This window comes from Drosophila elegans, unplaced genomic scaffold (genome assembly GCF_018152505.1).
Source record: "Drosophila elegans isolate 14027-0461.03 unplaced genomic scaffold, ASM1815250v1 contig_732, whole genome shotgun sequence".
NCBI classification, from domain to species: domain Eukaryota; kingdom Metazoa; phylum Arthropoda; class Insecta; order Diptera; family Drosophilidae; genus Drosophila; species Drosophila elegans.
In genome coordinates this window covers 44,379-67,599 of record NW_024546088.1, presented here as the reverse complement: position 1 = coordinate 67,599, position 23,221 = coordinate 44,379, and the positions used below count along the sequence as shown (strand labels likewise).

Below are 23,221 nucleotides of genomic sequence, written 5' to 3'. Positions count from 1 at the left end.
AGATCTCGACGTTCATACGGACGGGCGAACATACGAGTATGGCTAGATCGACTCGGCTATTGATCCTGATCAAGAATATATATATACTTTATAGGGTCGGAAACGTTACAATCTGCCTTCAACAACTAAAATATACCCTTGTACACTACGAGTAACGGGTATATAATTCTTTTTTTCTATATACGAAGAATATATTCTTACGAATATTTTGAGATGGTCCTAAAAAGTGTTAAAAATATTTGATAAATAAATTGTGCTTTAAGGCGAATCCTTTTAAACCATTTTTGGGAAAACCAGAGAGATTAGAAGGGGTTTGAAAATAGTCCAAAACGTGCCATCAGCCATTTAAAAATGGTAACAAATTGTTTTTATCTTACTAGTTCGTATTTAAATTATATACATATATATCGCCTCTAATTATGAATATGTTTAGCATGACGTGACCTTTTAAGTTGATATTTTTTAATTCTTTATCGTGAACTTTTTCACAGGCAAATCCTGCCAGCTGTATAGGCACGACCTGGTTGCCCTACACTCCAAGCAGACGGTGCGCTTCTCGCTGCACATGAACAAGATCCCGGAGCGATTGGTGCCGCGCAAGTTCGCTCTGACCACCAAGGTGCCGGACACGAAGTGCTGCACGCAGTGCTGTGTGACGCGGAACCCGTACAACGGATACAAATACCTGTGTGGGGCGACGCCCAGCGGCATTTTCCTGATGCAGTGGTACGATCCACTGAACAAGTTTATGCTGCTGAAGCAGTGCGAGTGGCCAGCCATCAGCATTCAAGGCGGAGGTCATGGCTGTGTCCAGAACGGCCACACGCCCGTGTTCGAGATGATTATCACGCCGGAGCTGGAGTACCCGATAGTTTGTACGGGTGTGCGCAAGGCCATGAACGGCTGCCTCAAACTGGAGCTGATCAACATGAACAGTGAGTGCTGGCAGCATGGAGATACCAAAGATTTTACCCAAACGGACTTCCTTGATTGCAGGTGCCAGCTGGTTCCACTCGGAGGACCTGGAGTATGACGCCATGGCCACGATGGTGCCGCGACGCGACCTGCTGAAGGTGGTGCGTGTGCACCAGGTGGAGAAGGACGCCATCCTGGTCTGCCACGGCAATCTGATACAGGTGGTCACGCTGCAGGGCAATCCCAAGCAGCACAAGAAGATGGTATCGCAGCTCAACTTTGACTTCAACGTGGACAGTATTGGTAGGCGATGGCGATACATTTAAAAAAGTTTACCTTCTCATCGAGTGAATCGCTTTCAGTATGTTTACCGGACAGCGTTTTGGCATTCCATAAGCACGGCATGCAGGGGAAGTCGTTGCGCAACGGCGAGGTGACGCAGGAGATTAAGGACATGAGTCGCACCTACAGGCTGCTGGGCAGCGATAAGTAAGACGCACTTTTTATGTATCCTTAGAATCTTGAGAAACCGAACACCAAACCTAAATTTAGCACTTGTAAATGATTAGGGTTTGAAAAGATGCATAAATATAGTCAAACCACTTAGAAAAATGAAATCCGAAAAGTAAAATGTAAATATATTTGGCGAAGACTGGTCAACAATCAGAAATCTTAATATATTCTAACTTAACTTTCCAGATTTCGATAACAGTTCCAAAAAAAATGTTATTAATTTATATTAATTTTAATTAGTTTTGTAAATTTATCATAGTCAGCAAGCATTAGAGTAATAAATAGCAAGTTCGCTATTTAAAGTGTTAGATATAAACTTTTACACCTTTATTTGTCCTTATCTAACATAAAGACAGTCAAACCACAAATCCGCAAAATAAAATGTAAATATATTTAGCGAAGACTGATCAACAATCAGAAATCTTAATATATTCTAACTTAACTTTCCAGATTTCGTTTATAGTTTCTGTAAAAATCTCTACTAATTTATATTTATTTTAAATAGTTCTGTAAATTTATCTTAGCCGGCAAGAATTAGAGAAATTAAAAACTAACTTGTCTTGTTACTTTAACCAAAAGTGTTTAGTGAAAATCTCAAGGTTTCGATCACAGTTTGATTTGGTACACTCCATTAATTAATATTAATTCTTTTTTCTAGGGTTGTGGCATTGGAGAGCCAGCTGCTGAGGACCGGCTCTTTGGGCAGCGAGGAGGGACACGATCTGTACATTCTGGCTGGGCACGAGGCCAGCTACTAAGCCACTGGGCGCCCGATTAATTCACTGTTATATTTTAAATATAATCCGGTACACCACACACACACACACACACAGACACACGTTTTAAGGGCCGCGCCGCCGTCGTCGTCAACTATTAACTGTAATTTAATTACTCGTAGACTAAGCAGTAAATTACTGATCATAGAGGACTAGAGAGAGCCAGTTGCATGTCGAGCGTTCGATAGCTTAGATTAGCGCAATTTTACCGCACCTAGAAGAGGCAGCCTTCGAACAAGAGATCCACACTACCAAGCACACTGATGCACTGATGGGGTACTCCTCGGCCCGATTTGCTATCTTTCGATCTGCCGATCACTCGATATACATATATTAGACGTCTGCGTCTGCCCGATTCCGTTGTAGCTATATTTTTGTATTACAAAGAAAAATGCTTTAATTTATACAACCAACTTTAATGACCTAAGGTAATCGCTACGGATAGTTATGTTAAAGAGATTTGTGTACACGCTTCACAAAGCCAATAGATACGTTTCCAAATAGTCAGTCGGCAGGAGAATCCAATTATACATTAACTAATACACGCAATTATCCACACGATTCGAGAACCACTAAGGCAATTAGAACTAATAAATACTTCTTAGACTATAGCAATTGTAAATCGCAATGTTTTTAGCTGGTTAAACTGCTTTCGATTGGCTCAAAACCGCAACGGAAATTTAAGGATGAGGGAATGAGGGAGGGGAGCGATCTAGGATGATACGGTTTGTTGGGAAACAAAACTAGCTAGTAAGACTTTTCTAACCTAGTAACACGAATTAACAAAAATAAATTCAAATTAAAGGTCTGTATCTGTATGTTAAACGAATAAACTGATTGTCATAGTTACGGTTTTAGGCTAAGCTAAGCGATGAATGCAGACATCTTTCCGAGCAGCACTTTTCGTCGATTGAGTTGTAAAAATATTCTACTAGACCTTAAGTTATTTAGTTCATACGACAAAGCAAAAAACCGAAAATTACAAACTAATACAGAGAAAAACAAACAGATAAACCCACAAAATTGTTGAACTCTAGTTTAGTGCAAGAATAAAAAGTATGTGAAAGAAATGCTATCTTTATTTTAAGATCATTTGGAAAGGTTTTTTTTTAATAATGTAAGTTTCAACTGGACCAAAGTTTCAGAAAAAAAGTACACTTCGGGGCGAATAATTTATATTTGACATTTAACTGATCTACCAACCAAGTTTTCAGGAAAATTATCCTGGGAAAAGAAAAGGTTGCGACTAGCGAGTATTTTTTAGATGTGGGAATCGAATCTTGCCTATTTTTGATTGGTTTTCGGTCATTAGAAAGATAGATATCTATTTCCTATTATTATTATTATTTTTTTACAATTCCTATTAAATGAGTATTACTCTTTACCTTTTTATACTTTTTACCTTATACCTTACTTTTATACCTTGTACCTTACCTATATCCAAAAAACTAGTACTAGTATCTAATTTTAGTAACGGAGAATTTAACTTATCGTTTTTTCTTGATTTTCCATCCTACGAAGGTAAGATATAATTTCTGGTTTTAGTTTAAAACCAAAATGGTTCCTATTTTTTTGAAGGCATATTTAAAATCTAAGCACACTTTTACAGAAATGTTTTTCAAATGTTTTCTCATTTTTTGAAAGACGCGTTAGGCACTGCTCAAAACTGCGTTTGTGTCGATTTTGAAAATGCGGTAACACATTTGTTGGATGCTTCACGTGTTTCTTGATTTGTTTACAATTTTCCCCGCAAAATGAAGCCCTTCGAAGTGCCGCCCTGGGAGGCAGGAGCCGAGATTATTGAATTTAAACCAGTGAATCCGTCAGGAAATGGTGTTGCTGCCGCCAAGAAGCCAAAGAAAAAGAAACCCAGGAAGAAGAAGGCAGCGGCATCGGGAGAAACTCCCCAAGTGAGCAAGGCACCTGGAAAATTCAGTTACCGGCAGGGCGGAGGACCTCTAGCCCCGCCCCTCGGTTCCTCGGATGATGATGATGACGCTGTGGAGGACGGAATCCGCGCCATGCACAAGGTGAAAACCGGAAGAATCGAGAAGCAGCGACCGCCAGCGCAGGCCACAAAAGGTGGCAAGAAGGAGCTGAAGCTGAAACCGGAATTGGCGCAGGCGGCAGTGGAGGCCATGGAGACCACTGGCTCCTCTGCTCCGGCTGCCAACTCACTGGCCAGTAAGCTGCAATCGGAGCTCCTGGGCGGACGATTCCGGTATATCAACGAGCAGCTCTATTCAGTCACCAGCAAGAAGGCGGAGGCACTTTTCCGCAAGGATAGCTCCGCCTTCGAGGCCTACCACGCTGGCTATCGACAGCAGGTGGAGAAGTGGCCCACCAACCCGCTGAACCGCATCATCAAGACCATCAAGAAGGTGCCCAAGACCGCCATAATTGGAGATTTTGGTTGCGGAGAAGGGAAACTGGCCCAATCCGTGCCCAACAAGGTGTACTCCATGGACTTGGTGGCGGCCCGTGGTGACATCATAGCGTGCAACATAACGGACACCCCTCTGCAAGCTCAATCCCTGGACGTGGCCGTTTACTGCCTCTCTCTAATGGGAACCGATCTGAACGAGTTCTTTCTGGAGGCCAATCGGCTGCTCAAACTGCACGGCAGTGTCTACATAGCCGAGATCCAGTCGCGATTCGAGGATGTGCGGGAGTTCGTGCGCTGCCTGAGCGCCTGTGGTTTCGACCTGATCAAGAAAGATGTGGCTGTCAACTATTTCTACTTCTTCCAGTTCAAGAAGATGCGCCATGTGCCCAAGAACACCAAGCTAAAGCCTTTCTCTCTGAAGCCTTGCTTGTATCGCAAACGTTGAGGCTGCTGATACTGTCTTGTTTCCAATAGTCAAAACTACGTAAATGCTGGAAATCGAAGTTGAAATCATTCTTGACTCTTACAAACTCTCTTCAGTTGTTCAGTTGGAAACATCATTGTTATTTCCACAACTGTATAAACTTTGAATTTCGACGATGTGAATAGTTTTGGAACCTGGGACGAAAGCTGTGCTTATAAGTAGTTACTTTAATACATTAACTTAATGTAGGAACCTTTGCCACCGCAATAAATTCTTAAATCAAAGCCAATGTGCGTACGTTTGTGAATAATAAAGTTGGACACAGGTAAAATTACACTGGGCACTAGAGGTGCCCAACCAACACCACATATATTTATTTTTTTGAACTATTATTTTTTATTTTTATAAACTAACCATGTAAAAAGCAGAATAATAACTCCTTAAATAAAACCAATTAATTGAGTCACGTTTGTCATGCCTCTCTAAAAATAACTCTTAAAATCTTAGAAAAACCATTTATAATAATCTTAGCAGATATCGCTTATGAGTAACTTGTGTTAGCTCATGTTGACGAATTGTTTATAATATATTTATAACAGACTCACTTACAATGAACGGATACACGAAATCAAATTTTGGATTAGAAACACATTTTTCGCAAAAAAAAACAAGAAACTTCGTATCGAGTCGCGTGGGCTTAAACTAATTTAAACAGAATTGGTCAAAGTAAAATTAAATTTTTTCTTATAGTAATATAACAAAAATAAATCATATCATTTATGAAATGCCGATTTAAATAAAATACTTGCACTTAAATTATTTTATTAAATCCGATACATTTATTAGAAGTGCGAATGATTAAAAGGACTTGGATGATATATTGAATAAAAGTTCAGAAATTTATTATTTATATTGCTAACAATTTTTTACCTAACCAATTCTAATTAAAATCGTAATGGAATCTTAAGTATCATATTTTAAAAAGTTTTCGAAAATCCTTTAACTTTGGGAGTCCTATCTCAAAAAGTTCTTGAGGAATCGGTCTAAAAACTTATGTAAACATTTTTTTTTAAGTATTTCGTAAAAAATTGCTCTATCAAACAAGATTGGGAAAAAGATTTATATTTTGCTCGAGCATCTCAAAAACATTTTCAACTATCATATAAATAATAAAAATATAAATTTATTGTCCTTCTTATTTAAATGGTTTCTGAACTTTATTTTCCTCTTTGAAAAAAAAAACTAATTTCTCAACCTTAACTAATCGCACACCTTAACTTAATTGAGTGCAAGAACTTTTGCTGGCGCTATAAAGTTTGAAAATAAAACCGACCGAGCCGCTGAGATGAACCACCAACGTTAGCCAGCACTGCTGGGAGCCACTTGGTGGTTGTTTTTCTCAGCGAAACTCAGTGGTCTCGACTCGTTTCGACTCAAATCGAAAAGCGGACGCCTCTCCGGTTGGTTTCAGTACCAGTTTGCTCTTCGTGCACAGCACATCGAATATTTGTGAAGACGGTACGTTAGATCGCGCTCCCTGAATTCTAAGCAGATTGTTTGCCAGCAGAATTGCAAGAGGCGACGAGCGGATAGAAAAGAAAAGCGCGCAATTCGACAGTGTGTTTATAAATAAATGGGAAATTAATTTATTAGCAACCACTATTCGCGCAGTTTCCGCCCACGCCCACCCCGCTCTTTATTTCCCCCCTCCAACCACCGCTCTGCGTTCTCTATTACTCATTCAAAAAAAAACTCAACGTCAAATTTTCAACAGGTATTCAACGACGACGACGACAACAACAAATTGTCTTTTTTCGCGAACGAATAGAAAAAAGTGGCAAGAATTTGTTTACTAGTGTGAAAGCGTGTGAGTGCAACAACAGGAAAAAGTGAAAACAACACAAATACAGCAGCAACTCAGCACATCTAACGGTTAAAAGGCGCCGCAAAGTATTCCCCATCTACGTATCCTTCCTGTGGATTAAAAAGGATTCTAGAGTCAACTTAAGTGGGTAAGTAACTTAAAGGGATTGCGCCATTTGCTTAGTTTTTTTTCGTAATTTTTTTGGGCTGTGGTCGGGAGTTTTTGGTGGCTTTATGTTTTCGATACAAACACAAGCGCAGAATGACTTGGGCAGAATGACTTCATAGCACACACACACACACAAAGTTAATTGAGAATAGCTTTGCGAGAGCGAGAGAGCCGCGGAGAGGCCAAGAGAGAGCCAAAGTCACTCACGCCGCAATTGTATCTGTGTATTATTGTATCTGTGAGCTGTCAAGCTTTCAGAGTGTATCTTTTGGCACGATATTCTTTCGACTTCTTGTTTTGTCAACTCGGCCACATTGTTGTTGTCGCCAGCTCTCTTTGACTTTGGTGCTGCCTTACTCCAATTTTCCTTCTTCTGTGTTTTCCTCCATTGCTTCGCATTTCGGGGAGGGTGTGAAACTCTTATTGGGCCGCGGTAGCCAAGGAAACGTTCCACAACACCGATCGGATACAAATATATCTTAAAGGTATTTGTAAACGATTCAAATGTATGCTTGTAAAAGCTACGCTGGTACTGTAGTCAATAGTTACAAATGTATCTCAAAGCTAAGCTTGTATAGAGGTAGATACTTTTGGATCACACTATTCAGATTTGATTGGTAAAGAATCTAGTTAAATACTAGGGCCAACAATTACAAACACGAATGTATCTCAAAGTTACGTCTATACAGTGTTATGGTATATCTAGTAAAATAATCTTACTCTATGCAACAAATGGTTCCCATAGCTTTGCTTATAAAAAGCAAACACGCTAACTAAATGTCTCCAAGTATTCCCAAAGTAAAGGGCAATTACTTTAACCCAAAGGTAGAAATGTATTTCAAAGCCCCATCCTTTTTTTATAGGGGCGAAAAGAGAAACCAAAAGAAACGATTTTCACATCTACGCACTTTCGGGAACCGAATCTTTTTGTATTCTTTTTTGGCCTCAATTTAATTTTGGAATTTGGTCGCATTCATATAGAATATAGAATTTCATGGGATGGCTAAATCCACTAAACGTCACTGCTCCGTAAATAGAATCGATCGGCGGGCGAGCAGGTTTCCGCACTTCTTATCAAACTTTGAGCGCTTTTCGCATTGGCATTTTTTGTGTTTGATATCGGCTCGGGTAAACAAGGACGGCTCTGTATCCCAACCACTAGGCAACATCGTTAGTACGCCGTTCTGCGATAAGATATGGCACCACAACAAAGGCCAGTTATGAATGGCAGGTGACTGCCAATCCTCCCTTCGCCCCTCTGAGTCATGACACGATTTTCACCATCCCCGGAAAACTTGGGGCGTTGACTTGGCAACGAAAAACCGTTCTTCGAAATCCGCTGTTTACGTGGACTTTTTGTTTTCCGGGAGGTGTGGGCTTTGACCCAAATAGTAACAAACATTAACATAAAGACTTCTTCTTCGCCAGGCCATGTAAAGTGGGAAAAAAGAGGTAGAGCTTGCATTAGAAACCGGTTGCTGGCCAAGAAGTTGGCTGCGCAGCAGACAAACAGATAAAGCAGCCGAGCAAAGCAAACGAGGAGTGCCAGCCACTGAATGCTAATAACTGTACAACCAGCGAGTGGAAAACTAAAATAAAATCGGAGAGTGAGAGCGCTAACGACTTGGCAGCACGCGAACATGGCCAAAAGAGTCGGAATCAGAGCCAAAGCGAAAACCTGAATTCGAGCGTAGTGTGGCCTGGCCAACTAGGTGTGTCTTCGAGCGTTAGAAGCTCAGAGAGAGAGAGAGTCGCTCCACTCGTCTCCGCTTCTCTCTGGGAAAACTCAGGCTAAGTCTGACTTCGATCATAGCAGAGTTAAGCTATTTTCCAGCGTGGCCAGATCGTTGGGAATATCTATCTCTGATAGTATCTTTAAATTTATAGGTCCTCATCAGAGGCGCTGACTATTATTAGTGCATCCTCTAGGCAGAAGATTTCCACCCTCCTCCATCGAGGGGAAAACCATAATATAATATGGCAACAAACTCAATCATACGGAAGGCAGCTTTTCAGCCCGCTTTGAGCTGCTCAGCTCTCCTCCTTGCCCCCATCCTTGAGTTTTCCGTTTTCCATTTTCCGTTTAACGATTTCTATTTTTATTTTTTGTCGCATCGATTTTTACTTCTGCGGATGGGGCGTCTATAGGTCTATGATTAATGTGCAAAGCGCTGGAGTGGACAAAATTCTCCGCGACGGCGGCTTGTTTGTTTACTTTCTCCCCCTTCACGCCACTTTCCCCCTCGCAGTCTGGGCAGAAATCAAATCGCTCTGTGCATGTGGGTGCGGCATAACGGCACGGCAAAAAATATCGTAATGTTTGTTTACTATTTTAAAACAATATGGGAAACTGACTAATCAAAATTGCATACAATAAATGTTGTTTGATGTAATTTGCTTAATTAGTAACGGAACATTTATTTTATTACAACTGAATATGGTATGATTTTAGTTTACAAAAAACACGATTCAGAGTCAAAGCACTGAATATAATATGAATAATGTGTTATTTCAAGAGATTGATTATAAAGTATCACTTATTGACAAACATGAGAATAGAAGTATGTAACTAGAGAATTGCAACTAATATGAGCCATTTTTTCTCATCATTAAATTATTAATATCTATTTCTTAAGAGCATCGAATATAGTTTTCGTTTCTCCCAGTTAAATTTTTGTAGTGTAGAAATAATAGCACCGCTGGATGCATTCAGAGTTCGTTGGCCAGGCAGAAAGTCAAATGCTTTAAATAGCCATTGACAAGCGGTACGTTGGCGGTACAGGGTGGTGCAGGGTGGTGAAGAGTGGTGCTGCAGGGCGGTGTGGGTGTGATTCACTGCGGTTATGTCGCCCTGACAGATGAGCGCCGATCGGAGCGGTAATTAGTCAAGCGACACACTCTTCCATAGAGCCGTCACTTGAGCTGTCCAAAAGTGGCAGCTGGTGACCAGAAACCCGTTCTCCTCGAGTGCCTGATCCACTTCTAGCTCTTGACTTTGTGGTCATCGCCGTCTCAGGGTTCCAACTGCAAAACGGGAACGGGTCTGGCTTATCAAAAGTCGACTTCCGAGTCGCCATGCGGTTCCACTCCGCCGATAAGTCTATGCATTCGCAATGCCGAAACGCACCCTCTAATCGGTCTGTATTGATTGACCCACTTTCCCACTTAAGCACCCAGTCCAGAGTGCGCGAATGTTTACGTATTTCTCACTCCATATTTCCTCGAAAAATATACAAAATAAGATGGAAGACCTGTCGAGCTTTATTTTAAGCATAAAACAGTCATGTGCATGAAAGGAAATTACTGGTCAAGTCTTGAGGAAAGTATTTTTGCATGGGAATATTATAATGATATCTTTTGAGTTCCATTTACTTAATTTATCGCAAATGTAACCCTAACTTATGTACTTTTATGGCGGCTAAATCTAATTAAAATGTAACAGTTTCCCTTGCGGAAATGCGGACATGTTTATAAACGGATGTGAAGTCAGTTTCAGGCAATAGCCCGTCAAAATCGCTCTTTTATATATAACGCATTTTAAATGCGATTTATTGGCCACGCTTCGTTGAATTCAGAAAATGGCAAGTTTGAAAATTTTTGTGCACTTCACAGCCGGGGGAAATTTTCATGCTGACGGCCATTAAAGCGAAAGTTCACTCACAATGGGTATAGGGAGTTCATTATATATTAGGGAAAATGCAAAGTGGGGGCACACGGCATCCCAAGGGAAGTGACGCCACCGCCAGGTGACCTAAGTTGATGTCAGAATAATAACTGGATGACACACGGCCAAGCCATCCCTCAGATACACAAAATAGTGGCCCTGCCCCTGCAACTGCCCCGTCTCCAATTGAATGTGATTTAAGTTGTATTAAATGAAACTTAATTAAAGGGGAGCAGGCTGCACCCAGAGCACTCGTTCTCATTCCGTTGCCCAATTGAAACGACGCGATTGCCATCTTTTGTGCCCCTGCTTTGTGTCCGCCGACAGAACTTCGTTACTTTCACAATAATACTACATCTTGGGCCGTCTGTTTCTCTTTCGGCTTCGGACATATTTATTCTCGCCTGGCCAGCAATATTGTAACGTAAAGATTAGACGCGCGCCACTTGATGAATTTCACCTCGACCTCCTTCAATTGAGGCGAATGCGCTCTAATGTTTTCGGGTGTCGGCATCGCTTGCAAATATTTCTATAAACTCTAGAAATAGCTCTCGATATTATGCCTTAGCTGGCGCTGATCCGATGATGTCATCGAAACTAAATCATATATTGTGGGTACTACGCGCTATCAACAATTCGAGCGATTTGTTTTGTTTTGTTTTGGCTTGGCTGTGAAACCAATTTGTAATGTTCTACGGCGAGATAATGCCTCTGATTCACCGTCGATCTTAGTCAAGTGTGCCCTGAGGCATGTATTCGATCTGCCGGCCCTGCAATTCGCCGGGCGCAAATAGTTGCAACCGCCTCAATCGATGATGTCAACGTTGCGTATGCGCAACCTTCAACTATGGGAACGAGCAGGCTGCCAAAGTAATGCTATTTGGAGTCCATATACACATGGTCTGCGCGCTACAAAGACGCGAGAATAAATAAAATAATATAAATTAGATGTTTGTCTGCTTTTCGGACTCGGGGTCTGGTTCTCAACATACATATTTCGTGTGTGTTTTTGTTTAATTTTGAACGCTCGATGACGCCACCAGAGTTAATTCGCATTGGGGTCGTGTCCGAAACTGAAACAGTATAACACATAACGCCATAGAAGACTTATCAAGAAGACAAACTGGTAAACTGGTTCAGCTAGTTTCCACGCGGGGATCGATGTCTCCCAATCAATTAAACACTGCTAGTAAATTGAACTCGCTGCGCAATCGGTCAGTGCATCTTGGGCCAATTGACTCTCGATCCTAGCACGTTAACCATTACCATTACCATTACCATTCCCGTACCCAATCATCGCTGATTGAAGGCTCTTTTCTGGGTGGGGCAGTGCGGCATCGACATCCGTCGATACGGTCTCTTTGCGAAAAAAAAAACAACTTTATGGAATTGTTTGCTCAATCTCCAGTCCCGCTAAATTCCGACCGCAGCGGAATCAAATGGAAACGGAAGGGGATAAAAGCGAGAACATGACGCTGCCTCGACTTGCCGGCTTATAAAACTCACAGACATACCCCATATATATATGTATATATATATATGTATATATATATATATATATGAAGAGCGACTTATGTCACTGCTGCTGAACTTGAATTCAGATCTTGAACGTGAGCTGGCAATGATCACTTGACTTATCGGCTTACTCAAAGGACGTACGAACTTCTGTTCGGATTCCCATGTACTTTATATTTAATGACTTAATTACTGGGGCATAATTTGTATTCACTTTGCTTAATAATAGATCTGCGAAATCTGATTGTTGTGCGGTTTATGGCCAGCACATTGTAGTGGTTTCCGACTTGAAAGTTTTTTACTATCCGCTTTCGCTAGTAAAATGTAAATCCAATTTGCAGTTCAGCCTTTAATGGAGAATTTCTCTTGCAGCTCGCTGTAAATCATAGACGGAGAAATTCTCGACCTCTTTGGAAGTGAGTACGCAATTGCAGAGTGACATCATGGCAGCAAAATGAGGAGGAAGTGTCCTGGTGTCTCTGTGTGTGGGGGTTTATTTGCGCATTGGCGCCAGGCAAATTGAGCAGCCCTACGGCACTTTATGGCGTGTTTTATGCCCTCACTGCAGACATCTAATGAGCGAAAGGCGCCCACACACATGACCCCGCGGAGTGGGCACTTCCGGCCATTGAAGCTACGAGCTGGGAGCTTGGAGCTGTGATCCAATGCAATTTACTAAAGTCTGCCCCTTTCCTTGCAGCCTTCTCCAAGCTGCTGCTGGCGTAGCCGAGAACCGAAGCCAAGATGCCGGCGGAAATTAAACCATCCGCGCCCGCTGAGCCGGAAACGCCGACCAAGAGCAAACCCAAGTCCAGCTCCTCGTTCTCGAAGGCTGCGTTGGCCCGAGTCACCCTGCTGGATGGCTCCCTGCTGGATGTGTCCATTGATGTGAGTAATGTGTCATGCAAATTAGTCATGAACTGTTTTTTCGTACTTAACATGTTAATATCACAGCGAATCATAACTAGTTTATAATAATTTAAACTTTCTGTGTCATAGAATGAGAAATATCCATAACTGTGTCACCCTTTCGACAGATAAATTTCTAAAACACTTTATTTAAACATTATTAAATATCATAAAATTTATGTGAAACATTAAGTAATGTTTTAATAACGTTTTTCAGAACTAACCTTACGTAATAAATAACAAATTTAATATCTAAGCTTAGCCTCTTTACACATTTTGATTTTGATAATCGATATAAATAACGAAACAGCTTAATTGTCCACTTAGATGATTGTTTAATCACAAAATCCGACAGGTGTTTACACCTAATAAATTATAAATGATAAATCAGGGTATTTATCAGCTGAGTCTTAATTATGTTATTTAATTTTCACAGCGCAAGGCCAACGGTCGTGACTTGATTAACTCCATTTGCGCCGGCCTGAACCTCATCGAAAAGGACTACTTCGGCCTGACCTATGAAACGCCCACAGATCCGCGCACCTGGTTGGATCTGGAGAAGCCGGTGTCCAAGTTCTTCCGCACGGACACGTGGCCCCTGAACTTTGCCGTCAAGTTTTATCCACCGGAGCCGTCGCAGCTGAAGGAGGACATCACGCGCTACCACCTGTGCCTGCAGGTGCGCAATGACATCCTGGAGGGCCGCCTGCCCTGCACCTTTGTCACCCACGCGCTGCTCGGCTCTTACCTGGTGCAGTCGGAGATGGGCGACTACGATGCCGATGACATGCCCACGCGAGCCTACTTAAAGGACTTCAAGATCGCTCCAAATCAGACCACTGAGCTGGAGGAGAAGGTCATGGATCTGCACAAGACCCACAAGTGAGTGAAACATTCATCGCTCTAATGGAACCATGGAACTAACTTGTGTCCTTTTGTTTATTGCAGGGGCCAATCGCCCGCCGAGGCTGAGTTACATTACCTGGAGAACGCCAAAAAGTTGGCCATGTATGGCGTGGACTTGCATCCGGCCAAGGACTCCGAGGGTGTGGACATCATGTTGGGTGTCTGTGCCTCCGGCTTGCTTGTCTACCGCGATAAGTATGGCTCCCTAAATGCCTTAAATTTTCGAAAAAATAACTATCTAAACCAATGAACCAAACTAGATTGCGCATCAACCGATTTGCCTGGCCCAAGATCCTGAAGATCTCGTACAAGCGTCACCATTTCTACATCAAGATCCGACCTGGTGACTTCGAGCAGTACGAATCGACCATTGGCTTCAAGCTGGCCAACCACCGTGCCGCCAAGAAGCTGTGGAAGTCCTGCGTCGAGCACCACACCTTCTTCCGGCTGATGACCCCGGAGCCGGTCAACAAGTCCCGGGTGTTCCCGCACTTCGGCTCCAAGTATCGCTACAAGGGTCGCACTCAGGCCGAGAGCACGTCCACGCCCGTGGATCGCACACCCCCCAAATTCGATAGGACTCTGTCTGGAGCTCGTCTCACTTCTCGCAGCATGGATGGTAATTGGAGGGGGGACTCACAGTTGTCATATAAATTACTCATGTTTGGTACATCAAGGCCAAGCTTACATTTGAACTTAAATTATTTGCTATAATTATTTAAGCTTACGAAACTTTTTTTCAAAATCTTTTTGACTGACTATCTCAGTTGTCAATATTATTCGTAGTTTTTTAAATTTATTGAATATGAGTTTTTGTATTTACTTCATAGATCTTTGATCTTTAAAAGTCTTTCTTCCCATTCGATTTAGTTACCATTTAATTTGATTTAATGGATGAAAGGACTTCATTTGCACTTGTTGAAAAGTGGATGGAAGAAATCGTATTTGATCTTGTAAACTGCATGTACCTATTCTAGATCATGGAAACTGTCACCTCCAAATCTATATGTCTATGTTTATATGTAGAAAATGCATACTAATTTCCTGACTTCTTTTTCAGCTCTGGCCTTGGCCGAAAAGGAGAAGGTGGCCCGCAAGAGCAGCACTTTGGACCATCGGGGAGAACGAAACGGCGATGGCGATGCCCACAGCCGCAGTCCCATCAAGAACAAGAAGGACAAGGTAACTCATCCACCCATTAACTGACTAATGCCTGACGATACTTAGCTATTGAGATGAACACGTTTAACGATGATTTTTGGAGTTAACCAGAGTTTTTACTTGTACTTTCTTCTCGGTTTGTTACTAACTCACAACCACTCACAAACCAAACAACCAAACAACCACACACACACACACATCCACTCTGTGACTCTGAAAATGAAATGATGTGCTCGTAATGTTAACCCTCCGTGTCCCTAAAACACACCTTAACCCCTAACACTAACCAGTTGATGCGACAGTCGAGCACCGGCACGGCTTCGGCCTCCTCGCAAAGTTCCCTCGAGGGTGACTACGAGACCAACCTAGAGATCGAGGCCATCGAGGCTGAGCCCCCCGTTCAGGTTAACACATTACTACGTAACAAAAAAAAAAAAAAAAAAAAAAAAAAAAAAAAGTATCCTCCGAATCGACTCTTCTTCAATTTATATTAACTTCTTTTTATCGGCTTTGAACTCTGCTTTACGAATGTTGTGAGCTTACGTATGACCAGATTTGATTTGAAGTCTCCCCCGTTTATTCGTTTATTTGTTCAGCTCAGGGCCACTACACCTCAGTATTGAATGGATGTTCTGAACCTATTAATTTATATTTTTTTTGTTTCCATAACCGACTATCCTCTAACCACTCTGGTAGCCCCCGACCGAGCTGTACCTTGATCTGATGGTAATTTCTGTAAAAAGTCAAACAGTGCCGTCAACTGTCTGTTAAATGTGCATTCATTTTACCTATCTTAATGCTGATCTTTTTAAATGTTTATTTAAGTTTGATTTGATTATTTTGTGGCGTCCAATTTCCGTACCTTTCCCGAGCTGTAAATACCATTGAGGGCCACACCAGTACAGTCCACACGAAACATGCATTGGCTCTGAATATGCGATTCTACTTAAAAAAAAAAAAAACATCTATAATACTTACTTACCCATTGTTTTCATTTCGTTGCTTGTATTGTAAATTTGTATTGTACATCTCAGCCATTTTGTTGCATGTTGGCTTCTTTGCCCCCAAAATCTGTATCTTTTTAGCTTCCCTTTTGCGGACTTAAACTAACTTATTTTGTGCTTTTCTCAGGATGCGGAAAAGCAGGCCAAGCTGCTGGAAAAGAAGCAAAAGGAGAAGGAGGAAAAGGAACGCAAGGAGAGGGAGAAACGCGAATTGGAGGAGAAGAAGAAGGCCGAAAAGAATGCCAAGGCAGCACTTGCTGCAGGATCGGCTGTTAACGGTAAGTATCCTTAGACAAATATCTGTATCTTACTTATATATAATATCATTCAGGCGATGACGAGCTGAATGACTCCAACAAGTCGGACAAGTCCTCTGGCAGACGTGTAAGTATCTCACCTACTTTCAACCAACTTAAGCTAGATCATACATAGGTTAGTGGACATAAGTCTAGGTATACTAAGCTAAGCGATAGCCCCGCACCGAATGCGCCCGCCCTCGTGTAAATACAGTTAAACCCCCCTACCTTATCCAACCCAAAACCAAAACCTTAACCCGCACCTCACCCCACTTAAGTTGAACCCGTAAGTTACGATAGTTTGTAGAGTGAAACCCGAAATTGATCTTAAGTTTACCTCATTGGTTGTGTGATATTTATAATTTCCTTTGGTTAATTTTCCCCTCCTGTTTCTTTTCGTTTTATGTTAACCTTTTGATTTGATCCTCGAAAACAAACGATCCACCGACGATCCGCAGGGCGTTGGCATATTCTCCTCGGGTCGCAAGAGCAAGAGCGGTTCGCCATCCAAGGATGGCAAGGACAAGTCCGGAAAGGACAAGGACAAGGATAAGGAAGTGGGTCGACTTGGTCTGGTCGTTACTTCTGGTCTGGGCGACAATCAGCAGGATCAGAATCTGGACGAGGCGGCCAGGAATGCGGCCAAGAACCGAGGATCCACCACTCCGGGTGTTACCAGGCAGTATGAGTATGCCGTGGATGACGATGGCAATGCCAGTCCCACCAGGAAATCGTATACCCCGGGTGGCTTCCGCTACGATCAGGATCCCAACTCCAGGAAGTCGGGTGCCGATGGCCAGGAGCAGCTGTCTCCAACCTCGCAGCAAAAGAAGATTGGCTTGGCCTTCAACTATGCCCCGGGCAATGAGAATGCTCTGAAGGAAACGGCCGAGAAGCTGAAGGCTGGGCAGCTGTCTCCGCGCACCCAGGATAAGCTGAATCGCGGCCAGCTTTCGCCCAAGTCGCGGGCCAAGCTGCTCCAGGATCCTCTCCTCTCGCCCACCACTCGTGCCAAGCTCCAGGGTAGTGCTGTGGATGCAGCTGCTGTGCCGCTGAGCGATTCGCAGAAGCGATCCTACTCGCCCACCAAGGGACCCCAGGGCTACACCTCGGGCGCTCCAGGAAGCTACAAGCCCATCGCAGATCCCACGGCTGATTTCCTGGAGTCGCAGCGCTACAACAGGGAGCCTGGCTATGTGGGTCCTTCTAAGGCTGCAGGTGCTGCAGGAGTTGCAGGTGCTGCAGGAGCTGCTGCTGCTGCAGCTGGCTCTAAGAAGCCTGGATCTCCCAAGAAATCAGGTGCTCCAGGAGCAGCTGGAGTAGCAGCTGGAGCAGCAGCAGGAGCCGCCGCAGCAGCAGCGGCAAAGCCGAAGAAGAGGCGTGTAAAGATCATGGTCATCACATCCAAATTCGATCCCTCAACCAAGCGCATTGATGCGGAGAACGGCAGCATTGAGCACTCCACTGGTATTCTGGACCCCGCCACCGGACTCATCGACACCAAGTACGGCGTAATCGATCCCAAGAAGGGAACTCTGGAGGCCCTGAACACCAAGACCGGTAAGAAGGAGGTCTTCCAGGGCGACGTGGACGGCAAGACGGGCAATCTGCATTTGGTGTCCGGAGTGGCGGATCCAAAAACAGGACGCCTAGATGAATCACTCGGTCAGATCGTATGCATCACCCCGCAGGACAATCCCGTGGTGGAGCTGACTGTGATCACCAGTCGCATTGATCCTGCCACTGGCAAGATTGACACGGTCAACGGGGATGTGGAACGATCGCTGGGCGTCCTGAATCTGGATACCGGCCTGCTGGACACCAAGTACGGAGAGATCAACACACGCACCGGCGAACTGAAGGCCATTGACCCGAAGTCTGGCAAGATTGTGGTCACCAAGAATGTGAAGGTGGATCCGGGCACTGGCCAGATCACCATTGTGGGCGTTGTGGACCCCAAGACGAACAAGATCGACCCCGGCCAGGGTCGCCTCATCGAGGTGGGCCAACAGATCGATCCGATTGTGGAGGTGACCTCGCTGGCGGGCAAGTTCGACTCCAAGAAGAACATCATCGACGCCAAGACCGCACAGGTGGAGACCTCTGGAGGTCAGTTTGATCCCAAGGCCGGCAAGATCGATACCAAATACGGGCAGATTGACCTGGTCAAGCACACGATCACCTTCAACGATCCCAAGTCGGGCAAGACGGTTACCAGGGACATTAAGATCGAGCCCGCCACCGGACAGATTGTGCTGAAGAACCAGGTGAACCCGAAGAACAACAAGCCGGACAAGGACTACGCCAGGATCATATCCCTGCGAATTGTGCAACAGCGCGTGGATCCGGCCACAAAGGCGCCAATCACCCAAGTCAGTGCCTCGAAGGACAAGGACATTGTGGTGGATCCCAAGTCCAATCAGATCTGGGTGCCCACCGGAGCCACCGATCCGGCCACCAAGGAGCAGCAGTACATCTCCAGCAGCGTGGACCCGAAGACGGGCTACGTCATCACCATCTACGGCTACCTGGACCCCAAGACCAACGAGATCAAGAAGCAGACCAAGCTCGACCCCAACACGATCAAGATCGAGCCCACGTCCGGCAAGATCTACACGGCCACCGGCGAGGTGGACCAGGTCTCCGGCGAGCCGTTGTACGCGACCACACAGGTGGACCCCGAGTCCGGCGAGGTCTACACCAAGCTGGCCCGCGTCGACCCGAAGACGGGCAAGATCGTGATCGTGCGTATCCTGCTCATCTCGAAGACGGACGAACGCGGTCGTCCGGAGGAGATCGACCCCTCCACCTGCGAAATCGATCCCGTTTCCGGGCGCGTTCTTAAGTTCTTCAATAAGACCGTTTATGTTTACAACATGATTGACCCAGTGACCGGTGAAATTGTGCAGGTGGATCCCAATGACCCGCGTTTCGCTGGCGCCCGCACCACGGTTACCCACACGATGACCCTGACCGGCGAGATTGATCCCGTGACCGGGCGGATCAAGAGCGAGTACGGCGACATCGATCCGAACACGGGCGATATCGATCCTGCGACGGCCGTCACGGATCCGGTGACCGGAAAACTGATCCTCAACTACGCCCAGATCGATCCCTCCCACTTTGGCAAGCAGGCGCAAGTGCAGACCACCACGGAAACGGTGCCCATCACCCGCCAGCAGTTCTTCGACGGGGTCAAGCACATAGGCAAGGGCGCTCTCCGGCGGGACTCCGAGGGCAGTTCCGAGGACGACATGACCGGGCAGTATGCCACCGATCAGGTCAAGGACATCGTGCTGAACAGCTCGGCTGCCCAGGCGGCCGGCAAATTGGGCAAGCCGGTGAGCACGCCCACGGTGGTGAAGACCACCACCAAACAGGTGCTGACCAAGAACAACGATGGCGTGACCCACAACGTGGAGGAGGAGGTGCGCAACCTGGGCACGGGCGAGGTCACCTACTCCACGCAGGAACACAAGGTTAGCAAGGGCACACTGCCCCTCATCGACCATCCGGTTTTGGGGTTTCTTTCTACAGTGTTTTGATCGAATTCGATACGATTTTAATGCAGTATCCTTTACCAGTTTTAAATTTACGTAAATTTGATCAATTTATTGTATTATGTAGATCATATTCAAAATTGAAGGTAGTTTGCCTTAATCTTGGCTGTCATTGATGGCCTTTTTGAATAGCTTGTTTTGAGTAATCTTTTGTTAAAAACAAACTGTTATTGAATTGGATCAAAACCTGGAAAATTGCAAACCGGAACTTCTATTTTTTGTAACCTTTTGCGCTTCGCCTTCCAAAAATTTGACTACTTTAACCTCTGCCTTTGCCTAACTTCCGCCACTAGTTGATGTTGTTGTTGCTTTAAGTGTTCCGTTAACTGTTCGATTTTTAATGCCGTACGCACTAACCCACCAAACCAACCACTTGCCACTCCGATCCACTTAGGCTGATGCTACACCCACCGACCTGAGTGGCGCCTATGTCACGGCCACCGCTGTCACCACCCGCACCGCCACCACGCACGAAGATCTGGGCAAGAACGCCAAGACCGAGCAGCTGGAGGAGAAGACGGTGGCCACCACCCGCACGCACGATCCCAACAAGCAGCAGCAGCGCGTCGTCACCCAGGAGGTGAAGACGACGGCGACGGTGACCAGTGGGGATCAGGTAAGAGCGCATGGCCTGCACCCCCCTCTTTTTGCATGAGTTCATTCCTATTATTTCGATATGTTTTGTGTTATATGTTGTGTAGTATCAGAGGAGGGACAGCGTGTCCTCGACCAGCTCCGGCGATTCGGGTACGCCCATCGACGGACCCTACGATGGTGCCAGTGTGGTGCGCACAGACAACCAGGTGGGTCAAGCACGGCACAACTTAGCTTTTAAAATGCTTTTAATATGTAGTGGCATCCCAAAAATTTCCGTTTCAATCGTAATACTCTTGCTTTCCCCCGCAGAAATCTCCGCTGTATACGACCTCCGCCACCACTGGACCACATGTGGAGAGCACCCGAGTGGTTCTGGGTGAGGACACACCCGGCTACTCCGGACACGGCGAAATCATCTCCACCCAAACCGTGAGCAGCAAAACCCGCACTGTGGAAACCATTACCGTAAGTACATGGAGCTAACTAAGTTGATCCATTTGGACAAGGAAGCGTAAGCGTAAGTAGCCAGAGGTAGGCTAGTCTCTATCTCTCTATCCGAAAGATATTTCCTGTATACGTATGCGCCACACTGTAAATTCCATGCATAGTCCCTTGTTCGAATGGGTTTTTGGTTCTAAAACATTCAAGAAGACAGTCATAAACATTAAATATTCGCAACCCTCACAGTACAAAACCGAACGCGATGGCATTGTGGAGACCCGAGTGGAGCAGAAGATAACCATTCAGTCCGATGGAGATCCTATCGATCATGACAAAGCTTTGGCCGAGGCAATACAAGTGAGTATTTGGATACTATCCTCATTATTAAGAGGTAGATGTACTTAACACACACTATTTTCTTTCGATTGCAGGAAGCGACGGCCATGAATCCGGACATGACAGTCGAGAAGATTGAAATTCAGCAGCAAACGCAGTAGATTTAACAACTAATTGTAAACACTTCTAAACAGAGGAACACTTTCTAAGTAAACCAGCACACACACTCACACACATGACACCAGCCCACGCATACGCAGCACTTGCAGTACACCTTTTATACAACCTATATAGATATCTATATCCTATATATATATATATAGCCTCGACCTCGAGCTGATGACCCACATGACATAACACTAAGAGAGAAAGATTAATTCCCGAGTATCCGTTACCGCTACCGTCTACGAGAATATGCATCCACATGTTTATTATTTTTATTACAACTGTTGTTTATAATTACTTTTTATTACGTATATTATATATTGAATGTGCAAGGCAACGTTGAAATGAAAACTCTATATATTGTAAACCACGATTGCATTCAAATCCAAGAATAAAACCTAAATGTACACACAAAACAATTAGTAGGTTTTCTCGCAATCGCTTTTCTCCCTGGGCATTCGCACTCGCTGGAAGTTGCAATAGCAATTGCAATTGCCATTCGTTTTTAATAAGCCACGGACCGCTGAATATTTGATGGACCGTGCCCCGTCGCTTTGGATGGCGATAGAAATCAGCAATCCACTGGGGGGCGAACCACTTCCACTCCACTCCAACTCCCCTGGCTTTTTGCACACAACGTCATCGCAATTAAGTGGAATTACCGGCCAAATAGAACACAAATGAACCCATTGCTGCCCGCCGGAGCACATGACCGGCGATAAGGACCCTGCATTAACATGAAATCCAATTCGCAATTGCTGCCCCCAAGGGGTGGCACCACCACCACCACCACCACCACGTGGAGGTGGAGCCTCGCCACCGGGAGCTCGACAACTCGCGAGCCGAAAAGGGGGCTAAAACGATTGTAATGCAATATTTATGGCGTCGAGTTGCTCGGCATCGAGTGGAGGCGGTCGGGAAGGCTGCCTGCTAATAATATTACGTTCTGCGCCAGGAATTTCATTTCGCTATTTACACCCTGCTTCCTGAAGGACAGGGGTATACTAGAGTATCTCATAATTTGTTTTCTGTCAATTTTTGAATAAAATAAACTAAAACATGAACAAGGCCCGATTTCTCAATGTCAGCTAAGTTTAAATTGTTTAACGTGGCAGAAAAAATATTTTACTCAATCTTTTCTTTTTTATTTCCTTCAAGCTGAAAGCCAATTTTAACCTGAACATTGCCTTCAGGTAAGATTTTAAACGCAGATTAACATAAATGTTTCCAAAATAGGTCAGATAAAATTTTGTCTTATTATATGGCTTAAGTTCTTGCCTAAATTAACTTATTTTCGATTATACAAAATCTCTTTACCTTATCAAACTCCTAAAAACAATGAAAAAATTCCACTTTGTGCAAAAAATTTTTAAAATTGTGTTAGTTAATGGTTTATGGTGAAATAAATTGCGTAAAATTGGGCGTAAAAATTAAACACCGTTGGCGTAAAAGGCCTAACAAACAAAATAAGTACTCCAAAGTCGAGCTATGATCAAATCGGGTTCGTTACCATTTTTTGTATGCAATTTTTAATTCGCCAGAATAACATGCAAAAAAATGTCAGGTCGCGGTTAAAATAGAAGAGAAATCGTGTTGAAGTGAGGATTTGGAGGAGGGCGTT

The 23,221-nt window shown here is 44.2% G+C and overlaps 3 protein-coding genes across 20 annotated transcripts in view; all 3 read left to right on the top strand.

Moving 5' to 3' along the window:
- LOC108137052 (mitogen-activated protein kinase kinase kinase kinase 5) overlaps positions 1-3,274 on the top strand; it is a 56,528-nt gene extending 53,254 nt beyond the window's left edge. For all 10 annotated transcript variants that reach the window (XM_017258545.2, XM_017258542.2, XM_017258544.2 and 7 more), the window contains 4 exons: positions 492-935; positions 997-1,218; positions 1,278-1,404; positions 2,087-3,274. In XM_017258545.2, coding sequence (XP_017114034.1) covers positions 492-935; positions 997-1,218; positions 1,278-1,404; positions 2,087-2,186 — 893 coding nt within the window. In that variant the 3' untranslated portion in view covers positions 2,187-3,274. The remainder of the gene's footprint in view (positions 1-491; positions 936-996; positions 1,219-1,277; positions 1,405-2,086) is intronic.
- A 606-nt stretch (positions 3,275-3,880) lies between these two features.
- Positions 3,881-5,298, top strand: LOC108137055 (ribosomal RNA-processing protein 8). Its single transcript, XM_017258563.2, has one exon. It carries the CDS (start codon positions 3,959-3,961, stop codon positions 5,033-5,035), a length of 1,077 nt encoding a protein of 358 aa, XP_017114052.1. The 5' UTR covers positions 3,881-3,958; the 3' UTR covers positions 5,036-5,298.
- Positions 5,299-6,442: 1,144 nt separating this feature from the next.
- Positions 6,443-22,019, top strand: LOC108143686 (protein 4.1 homolog). Of its 9 annotated transcripts, none has more exons than XM_041710034.1 (17): positions 6,443-6,532; positions 6,789-7,026; positions 12,598-12,641; positions 12,926-13,113; positions 13,571-14,016; positions 14,083-14,235; positions 14,301-14,659; positions 15,101-15,222; positions 15,898-15,927; positions 16,333-16,483; positions 16,537-16,589; positions 16,960-19,980; positions 20,456-20,677; positions 20,763-20,864; positions 20,968-21,123; positions 21,346-21,456; positions 21,531-22,019. In XM_041710034.1, exons 4-17 carry the CDS (start codon positions 12,970-12,972, stop codon positions 21,594-21,596), a joined length of 5,136 nt encoding a protein of 1,711 aa, XP_041565968.1. In that variant the 5' UTR covers positions 6,443-6,532; positions 6,789-7,026; positions 12,598-12,641; positions 12,926-12,969; the 3' UTR covers positions 21,597-22,019. The 9 variants fall into 9 exon arrangements, with proteins under 9 accessions (XP_041565968.1, XP_041565973.1, XP_041565966.1 ...); XM_041710039.1 differs by lacking the exon at positions 15,898-15,927 and adding an exon at positions 15,492-15,605 and having other exon boundaries at positions 19,411-19,980; XM_041710032.1 differs by lacking the exon at positions 15,898-15,927 and adding an exon at positions 15,492-15,605.
- The last annotated feature ends 1,202 nt before the right edge of the window (positions 22,020-23,221 follow it).

What these genes read in the sequence shown, in the direction of transcription:
- LOC108137055 (XM_017258563.2), top strand. Translation starts at nt 3,959, where the DNA reads ATGAAGCCCTTCGAAGTGCCGCCCTGGGAGGCAGGAGCCGAGATTATT.
- LOC108143686 (XM_041710033.1), top strand. Translation starts at nt 12,970, where the DNA reads ATGCCGGCGGAAATTAAACCATCCGCGCCCGCTGAGCCGGAAACGCCG. An exon ending in AGGCTGAGCCCCCCGTTCAG is followed by an intron (nt 15,606 to 16,332) that starts GTTAACACATTA and finishes TGCTTTTCTCAG; the next exon opens with GATGCGGAAAAGCAGGCCAA. An exon ending in CGGTGACCAGTGGGGATCAG is followed by an intron (nt 20,678 to 20,762) that starts GTAAGAGCGCAT and finishes TATGTTGTGTAG; the next exon opens with TATCAGAGGAGGGACAGCGT.